The 23,844-nt window shown below is 37.0% G+C and overlaps 1 protein-coding gene across 3 annotated transcripts in view; it reads left to right on the top strand.

Annotated features, from left to right (window-relative positions):
• Positions 1-23,844, top strand: part of LIFR (LIF receptor subunit alpha) — a 76,022-nt gene that overhangs the window by 34,516 nt on the left and 17,662 nt on the right. For all 3 annotated transcript variants that reach the window (XM_033179406.1, XM_033179407.1, XM_033179405.1), the window contains exons 6-13: positions 6,047-6,221; positions 7,279-7,533; positions 11,031-11,160; positions 11,582-11,751; positions 13,529-13,674; positions 15,178-15,340; positions 18,392-18,462; positions 21,351-21,564. In XM_033179406.1, the coding sequence (XP_033035297.1) occupies positions 6,047-6,221; positions 7,279-7,533; positions 11,031-11,160; positions 11,582-11,751; positions 13,529-13,674; positions 15,178-15,340; positions 18,392-18,462; positions 21,351-21,564 (1,324 nt within the window). The remainder of the gene's footprint in view (positions 1-6,046; positions 6,222-7,278; positions 7,534-11,030; positions 11,161-11,581; positions 11,752-13,528; positions 13,675-15,177; positions 15,341-18,391; positions 18,463-21,350; positions 21,565-23,844) is intronic.

Below are 23,844 nucleotides of genomic sequence, written 5' to 3'. Positions count from 1 at the left end.
ACAGATGCATGCAGCTGTGCCCAACTTTTTTTTTTTTTTTTTTTTCATTTTTTCTAGAGATGGGGTCTCACTTTTTTGCCCAGACTGCCTACTCCTTATTTTAAAACTCATCGTTTTTTTTTTTTTTTTTTTTTTGGAGTCAGAGTCTCGCTCTGTTGCCCATGCTGGAGCGCAGTGGCGCAATCTCGGCTCACTGCAACCTCCACATCCCGGGTTCAAGCAATTCTCTTGCCTCAGCCTCCCCAGTAGCTGGGACTACAGGCACGAGCCACCACACCCAGCTAATTTTTTGTATTTTTAGTAGAGACGGGGTTTCACCTTATTAGCCAGGGTAGTCTCCATCACCTGACCTCATGATCCGCCCGCCTCGGCTTCCCAAAGTGCTGGGATTACAGGCATGGGCCACTGTGCCCGGCCTTAAAGCCCATCTTAATTCAGCCTACAAACTCTCACTTTTCTTGATTCTCATGGCAAGTCTTGTCTGTTAATCTAATTTGCAGCTAACTTTGATACAGCTCTACCTGTGCTGTCTTAAAGCTATTATTTATTTAAATGATATCGCTTAACTTGTCATTATGGCCTAACATTTTGCACTCTGAGTTACCACTTATGGGCTTAGGATAACTTCTCAAACCTCATTTTTATCATTGGTACAGTGGCAATATTTGCTCTAGGGTCTGCAAAGTAAATAGTATATCTGTAAAGCTGCTAAAATATTGTTTGTCACTATTCCCTTTAGGGGTGAATCTTTTTTATTTATTTATTTAATTTTGTAATTTTTTAATTACACTTTAAATTCTGGGATACATGTGCAAAACTGAAGATTTGTTACATAGGTATGTATGTGCCATGGTGGTTTGCTGCACCCATCAGTGCATCATCTACATTAGGTATTTCTCCTAATGCTATCTTTCCCCTAGCCCCCCAATCCCTGACAGGCCCCAATGTGTGATGTCCCCCTCCCTGTGGCCATGTGATCTCGTTATTCAGCTCCCACTTATGAGCGAAAACATGCTGTGTTTGGTTTTCTGTTCCTGTGTTAGTTTGCCGAGAATGATGGCTTCCAGCTTCATTCATGTCCCTGCAAAGGACATGAACTCATCCTTTTTTATGGCTGCTTAGTATTCCATGATGTATATGTGCCACATTTTCTTTATCCAGTCTATCATTGATGGGCATTTGGGTGGGTTCTAAGTCTTTGCTATTGTGAATAGTGCTGCAATAAACATATGTGTGCATGTGTCTTTATAGTAGAATGATCTATAATCCTTTGGATATATAGCCAGTAATGGGATTGCTGGGTCAAATGGTATTTCTGCTTCTAGATCCTTGAGGAATCATCACACTGTCCTCCGCAGTGGTTGAACTAATTTACCCTCGCACCAACAGTATAAAAGCATTCTTATTTCTCCATATCCTCTCCAGCATCTGTTGTTTCCAGACTTTTTAATGATCGCCATTCTAACTGGCATGAGATGGTATCTCATTGTGGTTTTGATTTGCATTTCTCTAATGACAAGTGATGATGAGCTTTTTGTTATTGGCTACATAAATGTCTTCTTTTGAGAACTGTCTGTTCATATCCTTTGCCCACTTTTTGATGGGGTTGTTTGATTTTTTTTCTTGTAAATTTGTTTAAGTTCCTTGTAGATTCTGGATATTAGCCCTTTGTCAGATGGATAGGGACAAGGCTTTTTTATTTTTAATGTAACTTGAGGAGGAACTAAGTAGAGAATACTAGAATTAAAGAGGGACATTCTGAAATGTGAGTGAAATCAGACTTAAATGAAGGGACTGTTATGCTAAAACCATATAGCTCATTCCTCAACATGCGTAAGTCAGCCAATGACAAGACAGTAATTCCCTACTTTTGGGAAAAAATTTGTTTGGGAAACTAATAGCAAGAAGCAATGAGAAAGAACACATTTCTTTAGAACTGTAAAGGGAAAATGCCCCAGGACATTTTTATTAATTATATGTTATTAATGTCAGTATTTAAGACAAAATTGCTTGTGATCATTTTATGATGTTATAATTCTATTATTTTGTAATAAGGCTATTATTTTAAAATTTAAAAATCAAGTATGCTTTGTATTCATGTTTCATTTGTGAGGCACTTGTCTGTGCATGGTCTCTGTGTCCAGCAGTGGGAGCTGTGTGCTGCACACACCAGGAAGAGCTCACTAGGCACTGCTCCCCCCCATACAAATACTCCTCCTTGACTTTCCCTGGAAACAACCTGTTTCAACTCTTTTAACTGATCCCTTTCATTATTTATCTTCATTTCTCCAAATAGCATGCTTATGTTGCTATTTCTTGATAGCAGCCCCCCTCCCTTTTCTCCTGTCACCCCACCGCCTTAATTTCTTTCTGCTCCTCCCTCTCACTCCTTCTCCCTGCACCCTGCCATTTTCCTATCTTTTTCCAGTGGAATCTATGATAATTTTTGGTAGGACGGTATTCATCATTTGTATTATGGTCTATAAAAAATCCACATTTTTTTGTACACTCCTTGTATTATCTTGTTTTTTTGTTTATTTCTCTGCTTCATTACTTTAATCCTAAATTCTTTGCAGGCTGTGTAGATCTCCTTGCAATTTTCAAATATACTAAGTATTTTATCAGTTTTATCTTTTCGAATAAATCTCTCTGAGGGCCTTCTGACTGGCTTCCCAACCTTAATCACAGAAGGTTTCACACAGACACTGATAATATTTGTATAGCACAGAGTGTGGTAAAATAGCCGAGACCGCTTGTGGCCAGAGGCATCACAGAGGCTCCAGTAGCCTCAACCCCTACCGATCAGTTCTAGGTTTGAATGGATTAATACTAGATATATTTATAGCTCACTCAAGATAGACCTCAGTGTCTTTCAGCACATTCCTTAGGAAGCTGTGGTCCAAGGGGTCTCCATCATCTAGGGTATTTCCTACAAGTTTGTCTTAAGATGGATCTTCTTTTTGCTAAATCTCCAGTTTTTCTCTTATTTCCTCATTTTTGTGGAAGCATCTGCACTTATCCCTTGATATCTTTTGGGGGATTGCTTCCAGACCTCCCTTAGATACCAGAATTCAAAGATGCTCAAGTTCCTGAGGTAAAACGGTGTAGTGTTTGCATACAATCTACAGGCATCCTCCTGTATATTTTAAACCCTCTTTAGATTGTTTGTAATACCTAATACAATGTAAACGTTGTGTAAGTAGTTCTTACACTGTATTGTTTAAGGAATAAGGACAAGAAATGTCTGCACATGTTTAGCACAGATGCAAATTTTTTTCCAAGTATTTTTGATCCACAGTTGGTTAACCCCACAGATGCGGAGCGATGAATAGAGGGAGCCAACTGTATTCCAGTAGTTACTTGCTATTGTAGATATTCTTTGCTGTCTATAACAGCTCACTTGCAAATATAATTTATTCTTTTAATTTAGTTATTTAAAAATTTAAAAGCTTATCAATTACTAATACTGAGAAGTTGCAGAGGAACTGGAACTTTCATATCATACGTTACTGGGTGGAGTGTAAAATGCTTACCAAATGAATACATGGAGATACCACATTTATGAAAATGTCTGTTCTGCACTCGTGCATGATTACTAGTTTAACTAGTAAGAATTATAGGTTGGGAAATTTTGTTAAGATTTTGAAGGTATGATTCCATTGTTTCTTAGTGTGGATCTATCTTTATCTGTTGTGCTGGACATTCATTGGGCTCCTGTCAGTCTAAAAACGCGTGTGTGTCAGCTTGGGAATTTCTTGTTTTATTTCTTTGATTTGTCCTCTTTTCTCCTTTTTTTTTTTTTTTTAGAACTTCTGTTCTTCATGAACCTTCCACAACAATCCTCTGATTGTTTTTATCTTTCTTGTTTTCTATGTATTTTCCATTTTCTGAGAAATTTCTTCTAAACTGGATTTTGCATCTTGCTATTGAATTTCTATTCATATGTTTATTAATTTATAGAAGATCCTTTCTTTGAAAGGATTTTTTTAATGTATACAGTTTTTGTTTCATGGATGCAATATCTTATCTCTGAGGATGCTAATGATTAAAATTTTTTTTCTACATGCCCTGTTTCCTCACATTTTTTTCTTCTTCTTTTCTTTTTGGTTATTGACTTTCATATTAGAATTTCTTGTACACTTTCTGGTTATCCTGATTGCTGCTCATAGTTAAGTGAGGGGCTCTTAAAAAATTTTTTTTTGATCTAATTGGAACTTTGGTTTCTCTGGATAGGACTGGTTGATGAGGGCCCTCCCTCTAGAGTGATGAGGATGGGCTATGCAGGTGGCAGATGCCAAATTTTATTTTAGGTATTTTATCTTGAGCTGTTCATGTGACTCAGAAAAGTTCATTTAGACTATTACCTGGTGAGGATTAATCTGGCAAACCAGTATCCTGCGAGCTGAGCAGAGGAAGAAGGCATAGGTTAGCAATCCCCCTGTTTTTGGAATGATAGTCCCCATTTTCATCTCTTCCTAAAATTCTTCAATCCAAAGATACTCTGTTTTACTCTTCCAGAACATAAATCTTTGTTCTTCTGCCAAGGTAAAGAAAGGTAGTCCTTCGATAGCATGGAGTATGGGAAGGGATCTGGGTAGCCAACATATCTTCAAACGACTTTCAAGCAGTCCTGCTGTTTTGAGCTCTTTATTTCCAGGGGAGCCTGGGACAGCCACTCACTGAGCCCTTTGGCGTTTCTGTAATAGAAACAAGCTGGTTTCCTGTATTTCCCATTGGATGCTTAAGATTGCGTTTTCTCAGGTCTTCTACATCAGTTACCATTATCCATTTGCTTTCCAGCTTCCAGATTTTAGTGATGTTGCTTTATCTCCTATATTTTGTCTTTGTCCATTCACACCTTTTAAAAAAATCTGTTTATTCCTACTTTGAAGTGATTTCAGGAGGTAAGGGAGAAGGAAATATTTGTTTAATCTATTGTGTTTACCTAGAAGTCCCAAGTTGTCTTTTATAGCACCTCAATGTTTTATTGAAATCTTGCTCATTTCTCACAATTGATAATATTTTGTATTAGTATAACATACATATTTAAAATTCTATTTAAAAATAAAAGTAAATATATAGAATACTTATAATAATAAAAAACAAATCTAGTCTTAAACTATTTTATTGAAATGCTGCTCCTCTCCTTGACTTAAACTTTTGAAAGTACAACCCCATTCATTACTTCTACTCCATGAAAAATTTAGATCATTAGGCAGTGGTATACAGGTTGAGCATCCCTTATCCGAAAATCCAAAATTCAAAGTGTTTCAAAATTCAAAACTTTCTGAGCCCCACTATGATGCTCAAAGGAAATGCTTACTGGAGCATTTCAGATTTGGGATTTTTGTTATTTTATTTATTTGTTGTTGTTTTTAAACAGGATATCATTCTGCCACCCAGGCTGGAGTGCAGTTGCATGATCTCAGCTCACTGCAGCCTTGACTTTCCAGGCTCAATAGACCTTCCCACCTCAGCCTCCTGAGTTGCTGGGACTACAGGCACAAACCAGCATGCCTGGCTAATTTTATTTTTTTATTTTTTATTTTTTATTTTTTGTAGAGACGAGGTTTCACCATATTGTCCAGGCTGGCTTGTACTCCTGGGCTCAAGGGATCTGCCCGTCTCAGCCTACCAAAGTGCTGGGTAAATTACAGGTGTGAGCCACCGTGCCCAGGCAGATTTTAGATTTTTAGATTAGAGATGCTCATCTGAGAAGTATATAATGCAATCTGAAAAGGTCCAAAATCCAACACACTTGTGGTCCCAAGGGATACTCAACCTGTATTTTCTTGCATACCAAATTGAATGTTTCAATGAATAGCAACATCTTATATAATACATTAGGGCCTAAAGTTGAAGAAGTAAACAAAAATGAATCATGATTATTGTTACTCTGCTATTACACCTTACACAAAACTCAGTTGTATTAAAGGATAAACCATAAACTTAGCTGATGACTATATAGAATCTAATTTTAATTCTAAAGGAGAGCAAAACATATTGCTACTTGGAAATACAGTTTTGTGTTTGTGTTCATTTTTAGGTGACCCACAACACAACTCTGAATGGCAAAGATACACTTCATCACTGGAGTTGGGCCTCAGATATGCCCTTGGAGTGTGCCATTCATTTTGTGGAAATTAGATGCTACATTGACAATCTTCATTTTTCTGGTCACAAAGAGTGGAGTGACTGGAGCCCTGTGAAGAACATTTCTTGTAAGCTTATATATAAAGAATTTTTGTTTCAAATGAATTAAATTCATCTTACTTAAGAGTAAGATTTAGTTTAAGCTTTCAGTTCTCATAGCCTCACTCAGCTGCATGAGGATTACCTGGGAGCTTCTAAGCCCACCATCCCTGGAGATTTTGATCTAAAAGTCTGAGATAGGCTTCAGGAATCTGTATTTTGAAAGAACTTTCTGAGTGGTTGGATAAACATCCAGGTTTGAAAATCACTGTCATAGGAAGTGAAGAGCATTAAAAATTGTGTATAGATGATACTGAGATGAAATCTATTAAAAAAAAAAAATAGTTCCCAATTTCTGGCTCACAGAGCAGACCCTAGAGACTGCATAGTTATTGCCAGGAACACGGGGATCTGCAAGCATAACAAAAACCATCCATACTTTAAGTAAAACTGATACACAGGGAGAATGTTGGCAGTTTGGATGGGGGTCCTGGAAAATTGTTGATCATAAAATGAAATCCTGAAAAGGCTGGTAATCATTGTAGAGATAGATCTCTCTATGGAGAAAAGGATTGGAGGAAGGAAGGGGACTAGATGAAAGAAAATTGTTTTTTAGGATGTGGAGTACTTGGGCATGTATTTAGGCCAATGGAAAGTAAGACATATGCCCTAAATACATTGAATAAAAGGAATGGAATTATTTAATTAGTGATTTTTGGAGGGCGTGGATTGTTCACATGTATATATAAACCCACAGAATTTCAACTCTTACACTTCTTAGATATAAACCTATGACATTAACTTTAGATATTGACCTGTAATCTGCTTCTGCTTTCTCACCATTGTCCCTTCATAAGTAAATAAAACCACATACACTTTTTAAAAATTTCTTGTATATATCTTGCTCCTTACAAAACCTGTGGAACACACCTTATCTTTGGACCATCCAAAGTACCTAACAGTTTGTAGTGTATATACTGGGCTATTTTAAAAGTCATCTTATGAAAAAAAAAGTCTTAAAATATAGAAAAGTTTATGTAAAAGACTTCTGTATAAAATGTTTATAATTCTTGCTTTTCTTTCTAGGGATGCCTGATTCTCAGACTAAGGTTTTTCCTCAAGATAAAGTGATACTTGTAGGCTCAGACATAACATTTTGTTGTGTAAGTCAAGAAAAAGTGTTATCAGCACTGATTGGCCATACAAACTGCCCCTTGATCCATCTTGATGGGGAAAATGTTGCAATCAAGATTCGTAATATTTCTGTTTCTGCAAGTAGTGGAACAAATGTGGTTTTTACAACCGAAGATAACATATTTGGAACGGTTATTTTTGCTGGATGTAAGTATATGATTTTAAAGAGAGAATTCCTATTAGCCTGTTTTGGCCCTCCTTGAAACCCTTAATTCTTCTTCTGGAGTGGGAGGTGTGGGGAGTGATTCTGTTTCTTTCTCATTTCTTTGTTCTTTAATATAAAGGCTATATACAAAGGAGGCACTAGAATATTTGCTTGTTTTAAAATGAATTGCAAGCTTGTTTTCTACATAACCTGTATCTGTATAATTTGTTGGTTCCATAATCATATTTGAAACATCTAGCTTCTAATGTTTAGTTTAAATTCTTAGTTAACAACTTTGTTAAGTCAAGGATAGTATATAATATTTCTTAACCCTGCATTGTTTAGATATTATGTGAATTAATTTTCCAGTTAAAGTGTACGTTTTTAAAAATATCTAAATTAAAGAAATTATAGCAGTTTTACACAAAATCTTTCAGTAGCATAACATATCTTCTCCAGCTTTTAACTATTAGGTTTGAGAAGAACAGGCTGGCAGAAGGACATGGGTGAGGGGAAATGTACTCTCCCACTGCGTTCTATATATGATGTATGCTCTATCATTCAAGCTGTCTGTATTAACATGATCACCCCACAGTCTAAAATTCCATGGTATTTCCAGAGTAGTTGTTTGTTGTGGGCTGCCCTGCCCATTTGACTTGTGTTGAATGTCCACAGATAAACATTTAGAACTTTTAGGTCTCAATTTTAGAGTTTTTCTGCCTCCCTTTCTTGTAGCAACTGTAACGTTTTGGTGTCACTGACAGCTTTATCTTTATCAATGAGTCCCTTCCTCCCTGCATGCTGAATTAGAAGTCTGGGATTTTGGTCTATAGGTCATATGAATAAAGTGTGTAAAATAGATTGACTAGATTTTATGATATTTCTTTTGATTGCTTAGTGCTTTTTCTTTTTCTTTTTTTTTTTTTTTATGATTCTCAGCTGTGGTCTAGATCAGCAGCTCTCTTGTTTACTCATACAGTACTTCTTGATGAATTTCATTCAGATACTGATGTGTTCCCAAAGGAATAGCCGGGCTTAGGTGCTCATCTCACCTTGATGGGTGTAATCTGACTCTCTTTGTCTTCTCAGTAATGTATTTGGAATTCAAGTGAAAGCAAGGTTACGTTCAAATTTAAATCCTGGAAATCATATTTTCCTTCTTAATGGAATGTTAGGAAATTACGTGCAACATTTCTCACAAATAGTCCTGGAGTCTAAGTTGAGACCCAGTGGTATATGTAGTGAAGTGGCTTCGTGTGCAATACTAAAAATGAGCTATTACTTAAAAGTATGAAAAAAGAAATTAAAACTTAAAAGATGAGACTATGCACTGTTTCCATTTCTATTATTTCAGACAGTGTTGTAATCTTTTATCATAGTGATAGAACAAGCTGATTTAATTTATAATTTAACCTTCATTTATAACGTTTGGAGGTTGAAATATTGTACAATATTTGTTGAGCAGCGGTAACATCTCCCTTCAGAGGGAACTTTTAGGAAATTTATAAGAACAGGTTATTTCGTGCGTTAGGTATCAGGATTCATTTATTTCCTTTTCTTTTTGGATATTAAGCCACCATTTACTGAAAAGACTGAAAAGAAATTTAGAATCAGCTTATTAGTTTTTCCCTACACACACGTCTGTGTACGCATACACCTACTCTGCTGGAATTTTGATTGGGATTACGTTAAATCCATGGATCAATTTAGGAGAATTTTCATTCTTACAATATTTACATCTTCCAAACTGTGAACATGGTATATCCCTCCCTGCATTTACTTGGGTCTTCTTTAATTCATCTTAATATGAGGTTTTTATGTCTTTTGGTCTTTTGGTAAATTTTTTCCTAGTGCTTGGTGTTTTCTGGTAATATTAAAAATGACTTTGTTTTTTAAATTGCACTTTCTATTGACTGGTACATAAAAATGTAGTTGATATATACCTAGCTTTTAACCTAGCTTCAGTTGATTATTTTATAAGTCAATTTCTTTGAAAAGAAAATCAGTACATTTCAAATACTGTCCTCTCAAATTTTTCCCCTTCTGTCTGTCCTTCTATTTATCTCTTATTTGCTCTTGTTATTTAGATTTTAATATTTCAACTTAATATCTGCCAAATCCTAAAATAACCAGCATTTTAAATATATTCCAAATTTTTGGTATGTGGTTTTAATAGAGTGACTGAATATTTGGCCTTAGATTTAAAACAATTTTCAGAATAAATATGTCAGTGTTTGTTTACTTATCTAATTGTTAAACTCTCATATAAACACTCATTAATCCTCTTAATGTTACCTAAAATATCACTGAAGGATGTTATCCTTATCTCTGGGGAAGGTATAAAATTTTCTTAAGTTTTGCTTGATAAACTAGGTAGTATTTTTTTTTTTTAATTCAAGTTTGTGAAAAAAACATTTTACAGAATTTTTAAACAAGCAGTTTTTTTAAAAAAGAACTTTTACCAAAAGTGAACGATAGTTTGGATAAATATGACAGAGGAAATACCAGTTTCTATATGTGTATGGTTAAACATGATTACAGAAATATTTCTACAATAAACAGTGTCAGACTGCAGAATTTTCATTTATCACTTTTTTTTTTTTTTTTTTTTTGAGATAGAGTATCACTCTCTCGCACAGTCTGGGTTCAGTGCAACCTCCACCTCCCAGGTTCAAGCAGTTCTCTTGCCTCAGCCTCCCAAATAGCTGGAACTTCAGGCACCCCCTACCACACCCGGCTAATTTTTGTATTTTTAGTGGAGATGGGGTTTCACCATGTTTGCCAGGCTGGTCTCAAGCTCCTGACCTCAAGTGATCTGCCCGCCTCGGCCTCCCAGAGCTGGGATTACAGGCGTAAGCCACCACGCCCAGTTTGTTTATCACTTTGAAGGTCTCATCTTAAAAAAAAAAAAAAATTAATTTTTCTAGTCCTGCCTTAAAGCCAAGGAGAACAGTTTTGATAAAGACAAAAACAACGAAAGAGCTGCAGTCAGTTTGAATATGGAGCACAGGATTTTACCAAGAGTTTTCTAAATAACAGTACTTATAGTGTGTTTTAGAACTCTGAAACATGTAACATGACTTACTGATTTTCAATATGTTTTGGTATTTCTTTTCAAATCACAGTATATCGATGATAGGTGATAATACTTTTTAACCTATAGATTTTTCTGACTTAACATATTAGACACAGGTTTCTTTGAGAGATTTGATAGACTCTGAAGTAGGATTAAGGGGAAAAAGTGGTAATTGATCTTTGAAGTTGCTATAGGGAGTTTCCAAATGAGCTGAGTCATTTTTCAGTATATTTTAATCTGTCAATTCTAATGTAATGTGAACTCTGACAAGACATTCCTGCATTGTTCAAAAGTAAAATGTGAATAGTAAATTATTTCATTTTTTAGGAAATTGTGGAAAGCATTAACATTTATAAAATATTACGTTTTCAGGGAAAATATATGTAATCATAAGTACCTAGATTTTTTTCTTTTTTTTGTTAGATCCACCAGATACTCCTCAACAACTGAATTGTGAGACACATGATTTAAAAGAAATTCTATGTAGTTGGAATCCAGGAAGGGCGACAGCATTGGTGGGCCCACGTGCTACAAGTTACACTTTACTTGAAAGGTAATGATAATTGGGAAAGGATGTCAGATGGCAAGGAGTACATTGGAGGTACATATTAAATAACATAGGGAAGTGCACTAGGTCATTTACGTTACAAGCAAGGTATAAAACCAAATATGCTGTATAAAATTACACTTATAAGTACTGCAATTCAGCCACATGTACACTCAATTTCATGTCTCTTTTAAGAAGCTTAGAATGAAGAATACTTGAATTTCATGAACAGAGACTGTTTCTGGGTAGTAAACTTACAGCTGATTATTTTCTTCTATTTTCTGTATCATGTACATTTTCTTCTCTGAGTATGTAATATGCGTCTAATTAGAAATTTAAACTTTTTATACAAATTAAGTATTACAAATTTGCCCATTTTTTCCTGCAATATTTATCTCTTGCCATTTTGAATTTTTTCTTTTAATAGTTTTTCAGGAAAATATGTTAGATTTAAAAGAGCTGAAGCACCTACAAATGAAAGCTATCAATTATTCTTTCAAATGCTTCCAAATCAAGAAATATATAATTTTACTTTGAATGCCCACAATCCTCTGGGTCGATCAGAATCAACAATTTTAGTTAATATAACTGAAAAAGGTAAGCTATAAATAAACTAATGTCTTAAAAATAACTTTAGAAGTGGTGAAATGCTTTGGTTAATGAAAAATACGGGAATTACTTTTTGCTGATTATTTTCTTTATACTTAATATTAATTTCATATATTTATAAAAACTTTAAATGTATAATTTCAAGTTTTACTATTTTATTGAATTTAAATACTTGAATTAGTAGTTTACAAATAAACTATAAGTAGCCATTTCTGATAATTCTTGATTTCTGAAATATCTTCTGCCCAATTTTTAAAAACTTTTATTTTGAAGTAATTGTTGACTCACTGGTAGTTGCAATAATAAGAGCCTTGTGAACCCATCCTCTGGCTATCCTCCGTGGTGTCATCTTATATAATTCTAGTACAATATCAGAACCAGGGAATTGACACTCTTAAAACACTGTTAACTGGACTACTGACCTTGCTCAATTTTTATGTGCATTCATTTGTACTTGTGTGTGTGTGTGTGTAGTTCTGTGCAATTTATAAGTATAGATTCAGGTAACCACTACCACATACAAGATACAGAACTGCCCTGTCACTACAAAGGAGCTTGCTCATGTTGCCCTTCCAGCATCCCCTGTGCCTTGACGACAGTGAATCTATTCTTCATCTCTGTTGTTTTGTCATTTTGAGACTGTTATATAAGTGAAATCATATAGTAGGCAGGTTGACATTTTTTTTAAATACATACAAGCCATCCATGTTGTTGTATATATTAATAGTTTGTCCGCCATCCATGTTGTTGTATATATTAATAGTTTGTCCCTTTTATTACTAACGATTTCTGCATTTTTACCAATCGTATTAATGCATAGCTCCAAATAAAAATAAAATGTGGTTGGTCTTTTTGGTATTCATTCCCACGGTCCATGTGCATTAACACTCCATGTCAGGCTCGCAGCACACTGAGCAACGACCTAGACATTCTCTTAGAGACTCAGGCAGGGGAGAAAGGGCCTAAACCAAGGGATGTATCATACAGTCTCACAAGTGATTAGTAGATGATCCTGTTGCCTTATTTGTAAGTATAAGTCACTTTTATCAGTTATTCTTTCCTGTCATCTTTGTGATTTCTGGATTTTTCCTAGTGTCACCATGGCTACATTTTATCCTGGCATGGTAGTATTTGTATGTATTTGTCTGCCCTCTGCCATTTCAGCCTTACTTCCCATGTGATTCTTCCCTGCCATTCAAGTGGGCATACACACTATCACCAACATAATATGCAGTTTGCCTCGCTGTACCTTCATTATTGCCATCTCTGCCTAAAATGCTTTTCTGCATTTTTTTTGGCCAGTTTTTGTCTGATTCTTCCTGCAAAGTTCATCTTAAGTTCCATCTTCACTGTAAGACTTACCCTACCATGCTTACATTTACGAAGTAGTTAATATCTGTATCATGCATTTAGAACTTAGCATTTATATTCTTATTATCTTTCTTTTTTTTCTTTCTTTTTTGTTTTTTTCTTTTTTTTGGTCATTCCCCAAGTAAATTAGAAGTTCCTTAAAGGTAGATACTGTGATCTTACTACCTTTGAGTATTCCTGACACTAATTGAAGAGCTTTGAACATGATTGATTGTTTAAAAATGTTGGCAAGATTTCAGTAGTAGAAATTAGGTTTATCGATTCCACAAATACTGGGTAGGATGTTGTTGGTCAGCACTAATGATGCCTCCTTGTTTTTTATGTTGTCGTATTAGAAGATAGCTTACCCCTTTAAATAAATGTTTAAAGTAATCTTTAAAAATTATATTTGCAGTTTATCCCCATACTCCTACTTCATTCAAAGTGAAGGATATTAATTCAACAGCTGTTAAACTTTCTTGGCATTTACCAGGCAACTTTGCAAAGATTAATTTTTTATGTCAAATTGAAATTAAGAAATCTAATTCAGTACAAGAACAGGTAAGATTCTCCTAAAGACTTCCTTTGTGATTATTTTGGATGAAACAGTTCTCAAAAAGAATTAAGCAGATTGATGTGCTTAAGCTCTCAGATTATTTATTATAGAGGTTTACTAAGAACCAAGAAAGACATTAGTATCCATGTAATAACAGCATTGTATCATTTGAAAAACAATTGTAAATTTGACTTTTATTCCTCAGAGTGTTCACAGATGCAGTATAGTACCTGGCACATAGCTGGTGCTCAGTAAATTTGTGAATGAATGAGTAGTTTTTGCTGTAACCTTTAGCATCATTAATGGATGAATTGGCACCAGACAGCAGAAGTGATTTTTTAAAACTGTGAAGTGTGGCAGTGGGAGCAAGTTGTAATTGGTACTTATAAGTCACAACATGACTTTTTAACATATTTTAAATATTTAGGTTGACTTTTATATTATACTATCATGTAATTTGTGGTAAGTCTAAAATAAATGAGGTGTACTTAACTATTCATTTGGAAATTTACTGATGTCTAGAAAATCCATCACAACTGTGAAATATAATCTGAAAAGCTTCTTTGTAATGTTTTGGGGAGCTCAGAGGCTTTTGTGAGACACGCAGATCTTCAAATTTGTTTAGAATTGTTTCATTTTAACTATATTTACTTAGTTTAAGGAAGTATTTGTTTCATATTTGCTACATGTTTAGCATCATACTAGAAATTTTAAGTGTCGGCTGGGCGCGGTGGCTCAAGCCTGTAATCCCAGCACTTTGGGAGGCTGAGACGGGCGGATCACGAGGTCAGGAGATCGAGACCATCCTGGCTAAGACGGTGAAACCCCGTCTCTACTAAAAATACAAAAAAAACTAGCCGGGTGAGGTGGCGGGCGCCTGTAGTCCCAGCTACTCGGGAGGCTGAGGCAGGAGAATGGCGTAAACCCGGGAGGCGGAGCTTGCAGTGAGCTGAGATCCGGCCACTGCACTCCAGTCCGGGCGACAGAGCGAGACTCCGCCTCAAAAAAAAAAAAAAAAAAGAAATTTTAAGTGTCATATTAGCAAAGATGCACAAAAGGTAATGCCAGCCTCCAAGAAACTTCCAGATATCATCCAAATAATACATTTATTCCTCACAGTCATCTCAAATTACTAAATCATGTTAAGGTTTGTTGCATCACCATTAGCCATTTGACTGATTATCAAAATTATGTAATCCTTTAGATAATTTAATTGACCATTATTACTTAGAGCCAGTATTTGGATTAAAAAGACAACCCAATTTTTTATTACTATTGCAGGGCATAATTTCATTCTTATATACCTGCAGGGCAGGTATATAAGAATTAAAATATAGTGGATAAACTACTTTGGGTGTTATATATACAAACTCATTGAGATTCTGTCGGTTTGTGTTACAAATCTGAAGGCTTTCTTACCAAAAAAAGTGTATGTATGTGTATATATATTTATATGTATTCATACACACAATATATACATACATACATATTTATTTGTTTTCTAATAGCGGAATGTCACAATCAAAGGAGTAGAAAATTCAAGTTATCTTGTTGCTCTGGACAAGTTAAATCCATACACTGTATATACTTTTCGGATTCGTTGTTCTACTGAAACTTTCTGGAAATGGAGCAAATGGAGCAATAAAAAACAACATTTAACCACAGAAGCCAGTAAGTTAACTAAGTGATATATGGCTAATAAGTATGTGTATCCTGAAGTTTTTCAACTTCTTTAAAAGAAAAAGTTGGCCGGGCGCAGTGGGTCATGCCTGTAATCCCAGCACTTTGGGAAGCCGAGGAGGGTGGATCACCTGAGGTCGGGAGTTCGAGACCAGCCTGACCAATATGGAGAAACCCTGCCTCTACTAAAAATACAAAATTAGCTGGGTGTGGTGGTACATGCCGGTAACCCCAACTACTCCGGAGGCTGATGCTGGAGTGAATCGCTTGAACCTGGGAGGCAAAGGTTGCGGTGAGCCGAGATCACGCCATTGCACTCCAGCCTGGGCAACAAGAGCGAAACTCCGTCTCAAAATTAAAAAAAAAAAAAAATGCTATCAGAGTCCTTAAAAGTGGGGGATGGTTAGATAAATTGTGTAGTACCTGCTAATAAAATATCACAGATATTTTAAATGATGGTTTTTGAAGTTTTGTCATAGTATAGAAAAACGATTGTCATAAATTATGTGAACAGACAGGGCTCCTCCGTGATTGCCACCATATCACCATATTACAATAATGCATAGAATGATTTTTCTCCTATTTTCTCTTCTGCTTGGAATTTTAATTAGCTTTTAACTCACTGGCGTTTAAAAAAAAAATTACTAAAAAAGAGAATTTGTTAGTTTTTATTTGTGACCTAGACCTGAGAAATGATGTGGCTAAAAGGTCTTGAATTTCAGTTTCTGTAGTATACCTAGGTCAAGATAGTTATAAAATCAGGTAACTGGTTTTCTAAATGTGATAATTTCCAAAGACAGAATGATATTCTATCCTTGAAAAACCAGATGTAGGTGAAAAACAAAAAACAAAAACTTAGAAATAGGTTTAATTTTTTATTCTTTTGAGACAGAGTCTCAGTCTGTCGCCCAGGCTGAAATGCAATGGCACGATCTCGGCTCACTGCAGCCTCCGCCTCCCGGGTTCAAGCGATTCTCCTGCCTTGGCCTCCCGAGTAGCTGGGATTACAGGGGCCCGCCACCACGTCTGGCTAATTTTTGTATTTCTAGTAGAGATGGGGTTTCACCATGTTGGTCAGACTGGTCTCGAACTCCTGACCTTGTGATATGCTCGCCTCGGCCTCCCAAAGTGCTGGGATTACAGGCATGAGCCACTGTGCCCGGCCGAAATAGGTTTTTTAGGAATCATTTAACAAAAGATAGCAAGAGCTTTATTTATATTATGCAGTATAGGAGATGTAATACTTCCTCCAAAAAAATTAAGAAATAGCAAAACAAATAAATGATAGATGTTAATCTAGATTTTTGCCTCTCCACATGAAGAGATGTGAAGTATAGACATGAGGGCACTTTGTGATATGTGGAAGAATTACTTGTATCATCAAAAGTGAAAGCTATGCATGAGTACAGAGAGGGAAGATACGAGTTATCTATTGCTGTGCAACAAATTACCCTAAAATTCAGTGGCTTAACACAGCAGATATTTATTATCTTACCATTTCTGTGGGTCAGAAATCCAGGAGCAGTTTAGCTGGATATCTCTGACTTGGAGTCTTTCATGAGAGCTGCAGTCAGGAGTGTGGGTGGGAACTGGAGACTTGATTGGGGCTAGAGGATCCACTTTCAAGATGGTTCACTCATGTGACTAAAGGCTGGAGGCCTCAGTTCCTCACCTTGTGGGCCTCTCTCTAGGCCTGCTTAAGTGTGCTCATGACATGGCAGCCAGTTCCTCCCAGAGCTGGTGACTGAACAGTATCTTTTATGATCTAAAATCAGAAGTTATGTCTGCTGTACACTGTTGGTCACACAGGCCAACCCTAATGCAGTGTGGGAGGGCACCACACACATGGGGATTATTGGTCATTTTGAAGACTAGCCACAATAGGAGTTTTTGCCTTCAGTTAATGAACTGTTGTCTCCAGGAGGAAACATCTTATTTGCACCTCATTAAGATGAAGGCATCAATTTACTCAACAAATATTTACTGAGTATGCATTACAGGTTAAGCATACGTAATCTGAAAATCTGAAATGCTCCAAGATCCAAAACTTTTTGAGCACCGCCAGGATGCCACAAATGGAAAATTCCACACTCTAGTACTTAATACATATTTGTTCCATGCACAGAATTACTTAAAATATTGTATGAAATTACCTTCAGGCTGTGTGTATAGGGTGTATATGAAACATAAATGAATTTTATGTGTTCTTGGATCCCATCCTCCAAGGTATCTCATTATGTGTGTGCAGATATTCTACAATTAGAAAAAATCCAAAATCTGAAACACTTCTGCTCCCAAGCATTTTGCATAAGGGACATTCAACCTGTATGTGTCTGGAATTGTTCTAGTTACCAGGGATATAGCAGCAGATAAAACAGAGATCTCTGCCTGTGGAGTTTGTAGGATCCAGGACTAGAAATAAATTTATATATATACACATCTATATGTATATATGTACACACAAAGACATAGACACATCAGTTTATCAGATGGTGACAGATGCCACAGAGGAGAGGAAAGGATAGGAATAAAGGCTGAGGGATAAGGGGTGGTGGTGGTGAAAGGAATTGCAGTTTTAAATAGGGTAGTTAAAAAATACCTCACTAATAAGGTAATACTCAAGCTGAGTTACAAAGATGAGGAAGCATGCCATGTTGTTTTATCTAGGAGAAGAGAGTTGTAGGCAGAGGAAGAGAGGACACAGAAGATGCAGAGAGCCTGAGGCAGGTGTCTTTGGCATATCTGAGGGACAGCCAGGAAGCCAGTATGTGGCCAAGTGAGGGAGTGGGAGGATATGAGACAGGGGAACCCAGGGAACCAGTACAGCCAGCCTGCAGGTAGATTTTCACCCATTTGAAGGGGCCGTGTGTTTTGCAGAAGATGTTGAGAGCTTAGATTTTCCATTGCTCCGTTTTCTAAGTGGAAGCCACTGAACTGCTTCACATTTTATTGAGAATTTCAAATACCCTAGAAAAAAAATGCCAAGCACCATATACATATAGTATGTATCTTCAGATATTAACTTTAAAATCTCCTTTTTAGTTCCTTCAAAGGGGCCTGACACTTGGAGAGAGTGGAGTTCTGATGGAAAAAATTTAATAATCTATTGGAAGGTAAATATCTAATTTTTCCATGAACATTTACATTACTTTGCTAAACTGCTTAACTTACATATGGTACTTGTTGGGTCATCAAGGAGCTGAAACTTCCCAGACTGGCTTTTGTGCAATATTGATGAGAATCTAACCTGGTTCCTAAACCACCCAAATTCCTCATCACTCCTAACTTCCCACAGTCATTTGAGGATCTTCTGTGTCAGATCTGAGCCTTCTCGAATTTGATCTTATAAGGCCTGTAAAGGACCTGAAGATTTCATGAATTCCATCTCCCTCACTTCAGTTGAAATCTATAGGTTACAATCCTGTTTGTTACATTTTTCTTCTATGAATGGGAAACTAAATTTTTATATATTTCATGTGTAATTTATTTCCCTTCAGTAAATTGCATTATGACATGCCAGTTTTAAAGTTTTGTATGATTTTGTAAAATATTTAGATGAAATATGAGTTGCATATTTTACTAATTTTTCTCTGCTGGAACATTTTTTGTTGCTATATTTTTAAGTATTTTATGAATATCAAAAACATGAACAGTTGTTTTCTATATTAGATTTTACACGAGCAGTCATAATAGGATTCCTTCATAATTTTATTTAAAAAAACTTTTGACATCGATACAGCTTTGAGTAAAGTGAAGTGTACATGCAGGTTCGTTGTGAGTTCTATTGCTTTGAGATTGTATTTGACTGTTACATCCACTCTTGATTAGAAAATCCCCCGGCTACTCTCAGTTGCCTGTCAGATTTCATGATAATATAGCAACAGTTATACAATTTACTTCAATACAGAGAAAGTTTGGAATATTGTTCAAACTAGATGAAGACTTAAGTAAAGACTAAAAACATTGAAAGAATTTAGATTCTAACTTCATTACCTATGCTGATGGTACCGCCATTTGCCAAGTCAGAGTGTGTTCGGGTAGAAAATTATGTTGTTTTGGTCATAGTGAGTTTTCAAAAGGTATGCCACTGGGATATCATGAGTAGAGTTCAGTAGGTAGTTTGATATATGTAAGGCTGTGGAGCTTAGGGGAGAGGTTGGCACTGGAAACAGCTTTGAGTAGCATATAAATGGGATCACTTGGAGATGCAAGGTGAAAAGTGGGCCAGGGCTGGATCCCAGGTGACAGCAGCATGCATAGAACCAGCAGAGGAGGAGGAACCAGCAGAGGAGATGGGGAAGGTTTAGAGGGACAGGAAAAGCGAAGAAAATAGAATTAGAGAAACTGGGGGAGGAGGACATTTCAAACAGTGTGTGGTCTGGAGCATCCCAAGAAGCCTATAAGTCTTAGGACGAAAGCCTGCCCCTTAGAGCAGGCCATTTGGAGCATCACCAGAGACCTCTCTGCTGAAGCGGAGGTTTTAGCAGTATTACATCATCCTCAGTCTCGACCAGAGAGCCCCATACATTGGTGTATAAATTAAGGCAGTTGCTGTGAAAAGCAGTTCAGTAGAAATGAAGAGGTTTGAATGTTCATTTTTTTAATCCGGTAAGTTCACTTTTAGAAATTCATATTAAATTCTATGAAAAAGAAAAAAACATGGCACAAAAAAATTCACCAAAATATTTGTTTTAGTATTGTGAAAAATTAGGAACAACTTAAATTTCATTTACTTAAGGGACATTCAAGTGCACTGGTAAAAATGCTACATGAGATATAAAACCATGAAAATGTATATAACTGTATTATGGACAAGTGTACATTTTGGAAAAGTAAAAAGTAAGATGGTGTAATGTAATTAAAACAATGTTAATAAAAGATCTATACCTAGAAAAACAACTTGAAAGAAATATCAAAATGAAAGAATATTTAAGAGGTGGGAATATGGGAGATTTTTACTAGTTTCAACTCCTATATATTTTCCAGATTTTCTGTAGTGGGTATATAATACCTTAAAATGAGAAAACAAATGTTTAGAAAAAAACCCATGATGCTATAATTTTTCTAAATGTTTTGTTTGTTACTAAGTAGAGCAGTGCTTCTGGATAGTTTTAAAAGTTTTGCTCCTGAAAAATGTGGAGATAAATATTGTTTTTTATTCACTTAATTTTCAAATTTTTGTGTACTCTTACTGCTTATAGCAAGTATAGTTTTTCTTCAGTGTCTCTTTCCTGATTTACCCAGGTCTCAGTGGATTTTGATTCTGTGTTTCACACTGTTGAGAGCTTCTTTTTTGTTGTTGTTGTTGTTGAGATGGAATCTCACTCTGTCAGCCAGTGTGGAGTGCAGTGGCGCGATCTCGGCTCCCTGCAACCTCCACCTCCCAGGTTCAAGTGATTCTCCTGCCTCAGCCTCCTGAGGCGCCACCATGCCTGGCTAGTTTTTGTATTTTTAGTAGAGACAGGGTTTCATCATGTTTGTCAGGCTGGTCTCGAACTCCTGACCTCATGATCCACCCACCTTGGCCTCCCAAAGTGCTGGGATTACAGGTGTGAGCCACCGCACTCGGCCAGCTTCATCTTTTCTGATATTACCTTGTAACTAGTTGTTTTTTGTTTTTGAGATGGAATCTCACTCTGTTGCCCAGACTAGAATACAGTGGCACGATCTTGGCTCACTGCAACCTCCACCTCCCGGGTTCAAGTGATTGTCCTGCCTCAGCCTCTTAAGTAGCTGGGATTATAGGCGCTCACCACCACACCTGGCTAGTTTTAGTATTTTTGGGAGAGACAGGGTGTCACCATGTTGGCCAGGCTAGTCTCGAACTCCTGACTTCAAGTGATCCACCTGCCTTGGCCTAAGTGCTGGAATTACAGGTGTGAGTCACCAGGCCTGGCCAACCTTGTTATTGTTAATATACCATCCAGTTTAAACCCAATTACCTTGCCTAGTCATAGTCACCTTTTGCAGGTTTTTATAACAATTTGTCTGTTTTTCATAGCCTTTACCCATTAATGAAGCTAATGGAAAAATACTTTCCTACAATGTATCATGTTCATCAGATGAGGAAACACAGTCCCTTTCTGAAATCCCTGATCCTCAGCACAAAGCAGAGATACAGCTTGATAAGAATGACTACATCATCAGTGTGGTGGCTAAAAATTCTGTGGGCTCGTCACCACCTTCCAAAATAGCGAGTATGGAAATTCCAAATGGTGAGTGCTTGAGATGGTTTAGTATATAAGAACAGGAAACTAAAGTAAGAAATGTCTGATGTTACTTGCTGTTTTATGTCAGCATTCTTCTCGTATACCTTGTTGCTGCTGACATAGAAGGCAGAATGAGCAGATTGATGTCTACAGTTCATTGAGAGAGAAGTAATTAGTATTGACTTGAAGCGTGTGCACTGAGGGATACAATCATTACTGTACTCAGTAACTAATAGTGGATAATATTGGAGAGGTACAGTGGTGGATAGTATTTTTAGGAAGAAATATTTTAACAGTTAATTCAAATGACATTCAGGCACTTCTCCAAGACACTTCCCCAAGACTAGGAAAGTTTATTTTAGGTCAGCTAGGCTGTTTTGCAAATTGTTGGGCAGGAGAAAAAAGCGCTTATTTTAATTAGCACCTTTTTTGGTAAGAAATTCCTTATTAATAGAGATTCTTTATGGATTAAAAAAAGTCTTCTTAAGGTATAAATTAGATCTTCAGTATAGGCTTTAGAAAAACAACTGTGGTGTAATTCTTAAAATTTAGCACCTTTCTTTAAATTTTATAGATAATCCAGTGATTAATACGTTCCTCCCAGCTTCTATCTTGACAACTTTGAGAGTTACGAGCTTTAAACGGCTGCGTCCACCTCTTCTTCCACTGATCTCTGTGCTCCAGTCATTTTCTGCCTACCCACCTTTCTGTCTTGCCCACTATGGGAGCACCTTTCTATAACCACAGCTTCTAGAGGAAGAAAAATCGGTCCAGTTAGGATCCTCTAAGTAGCTTTCCAACTCCAGTTTGAGGCCATTTCTTATTGCTTGTTACTTGACTTCTTCTTTGTTCTCTTTGAGTCAGTCATAGGAGAATTTGGAGGAAGGAAGGGGGAAAACAAAGTGCATTTCAGAGATACAGAGCCTAGGCAGCAGTGCTGCTGGAGATGCCCAGGGGTTGTGGCAGATGCTGGGAGGCGGGGCTTAGAATAATGACTTCTTCATTTTGGCCTGGCAAAAATAACAAAATAGAAAATGAAGGAGACAGAGATATGAACATCCATAAGAAGATAACATACTGATTTAGGTTATATATTTCATTGCTCTCACAATTCTAGGCAATAGCTATGTTGTCTTTTTATTCAGGAAGCATAATCCTACCTTTTCTGTGTATCCCTTAGAAAATGGTAATTTACAGAACTAGCAATTCTGTCATCAGCTTTCAGACACTTTCTGAAAATCTGATGACAGACTTTCTGGACTGGAAAGACTGGAGGGAGGCTCTGCAGCCTCAACTCAGGTTTACACTGTGGCTTTTTAATCACGTTGAGCAAAAAAAGCTGTTATGTCTGAAGTGTTCTATATTCTAACCCAAATTGTTGTCTTGCATTTAGTAGTAGTTGCTTTGTGAATGCACATTTTGTTCAAAAAACCTTTTTATGTTTGTTTTTACTGAACCCTTAAATATAAATCAGTTATAGCTATTACTTAGTTTCTGCTGTTACAGTGGGAAATGTCTGTGTTGGTTTGACTGAACCCTTTTTGTAGCCTGTGGGTGGTTAAATACTCTGCCGTGGCTGCGTCCCATCAAGGGCCACTCACCTACAGTTTGCAGCCTCCTGAGCATCTGGCTCCTGAGACAATTACTTGTCTAAAACTTTATTCTTAGAAATAACCAAAAACCTTTCTATGTTTGTTTTTACTGAACCATTAAATACAAATCAGTTATAAAAACTACTACTTTTCTCCTGTCACAGTGGGAAATTTCCTTCTCCCTTTTGACCACACTGCCCTATCTCCCACCCCAATTCTTCTCCCCAAGCCCGGGATTCCACTTCTTACCTAGGCCAAGATCTGGCAAGATAGGAAAAGGAAACCTTGCCAGGGCCTCCACTCCTGTGTCTGCCCTCAGCCTTTGCCCCTTGCCCATGGCATCTCCTAGGACGCTGTGCAGGCTTCTCCTTCTCAGTGCCCACATCGGCCATCCCACCTCATAGCCTCTGGGTGTCTCCACAGCTTTCTCCCTTGCCCCCACCCTGCCCCTGGTCAGCCAGACAACCCCTTCAGCCCACCTCTGGGGCCACAGTCTTCCTTGAAAGAAAGAGAGGGGGCTAGTTCATCTACTGTTTCCACAAGTTCGTTGAGTGCCTACTCCGCACACTGTGCTGGGCCCCGCCTGTTCTCTGCACGCATTCCTGGTGGGTGATGAGAGGAGGGCTTCAGACTGTCCACTGTCCACTCCCCAGTCTCCCGTCCCAGCCAGTGCCCTTAGCTGCATCCTTCCTGG

The sequence above is a fragment of the Trachypithecus francoisi genome, unplaced genomic scaffold, assembly GCF_009764315.1.
Source record: "Trachypithecus francoisi isolate TF-2019V2 unplaced genomic scaffold, Tfra_2.0 Lachesis_group2, whole genome shotgun sequence".
NCBI lineage: Eukaryota > Metazoa > Chordata > Mammalia > Primates > Cercopithecidae > Trachypithecus > Trachypithecus francoisi.
The sequence above is the reverse complement of the archived record's forward strand: the minus strand, read 5'-3'. Positions and strand labels throughout refer to the sequence as shown.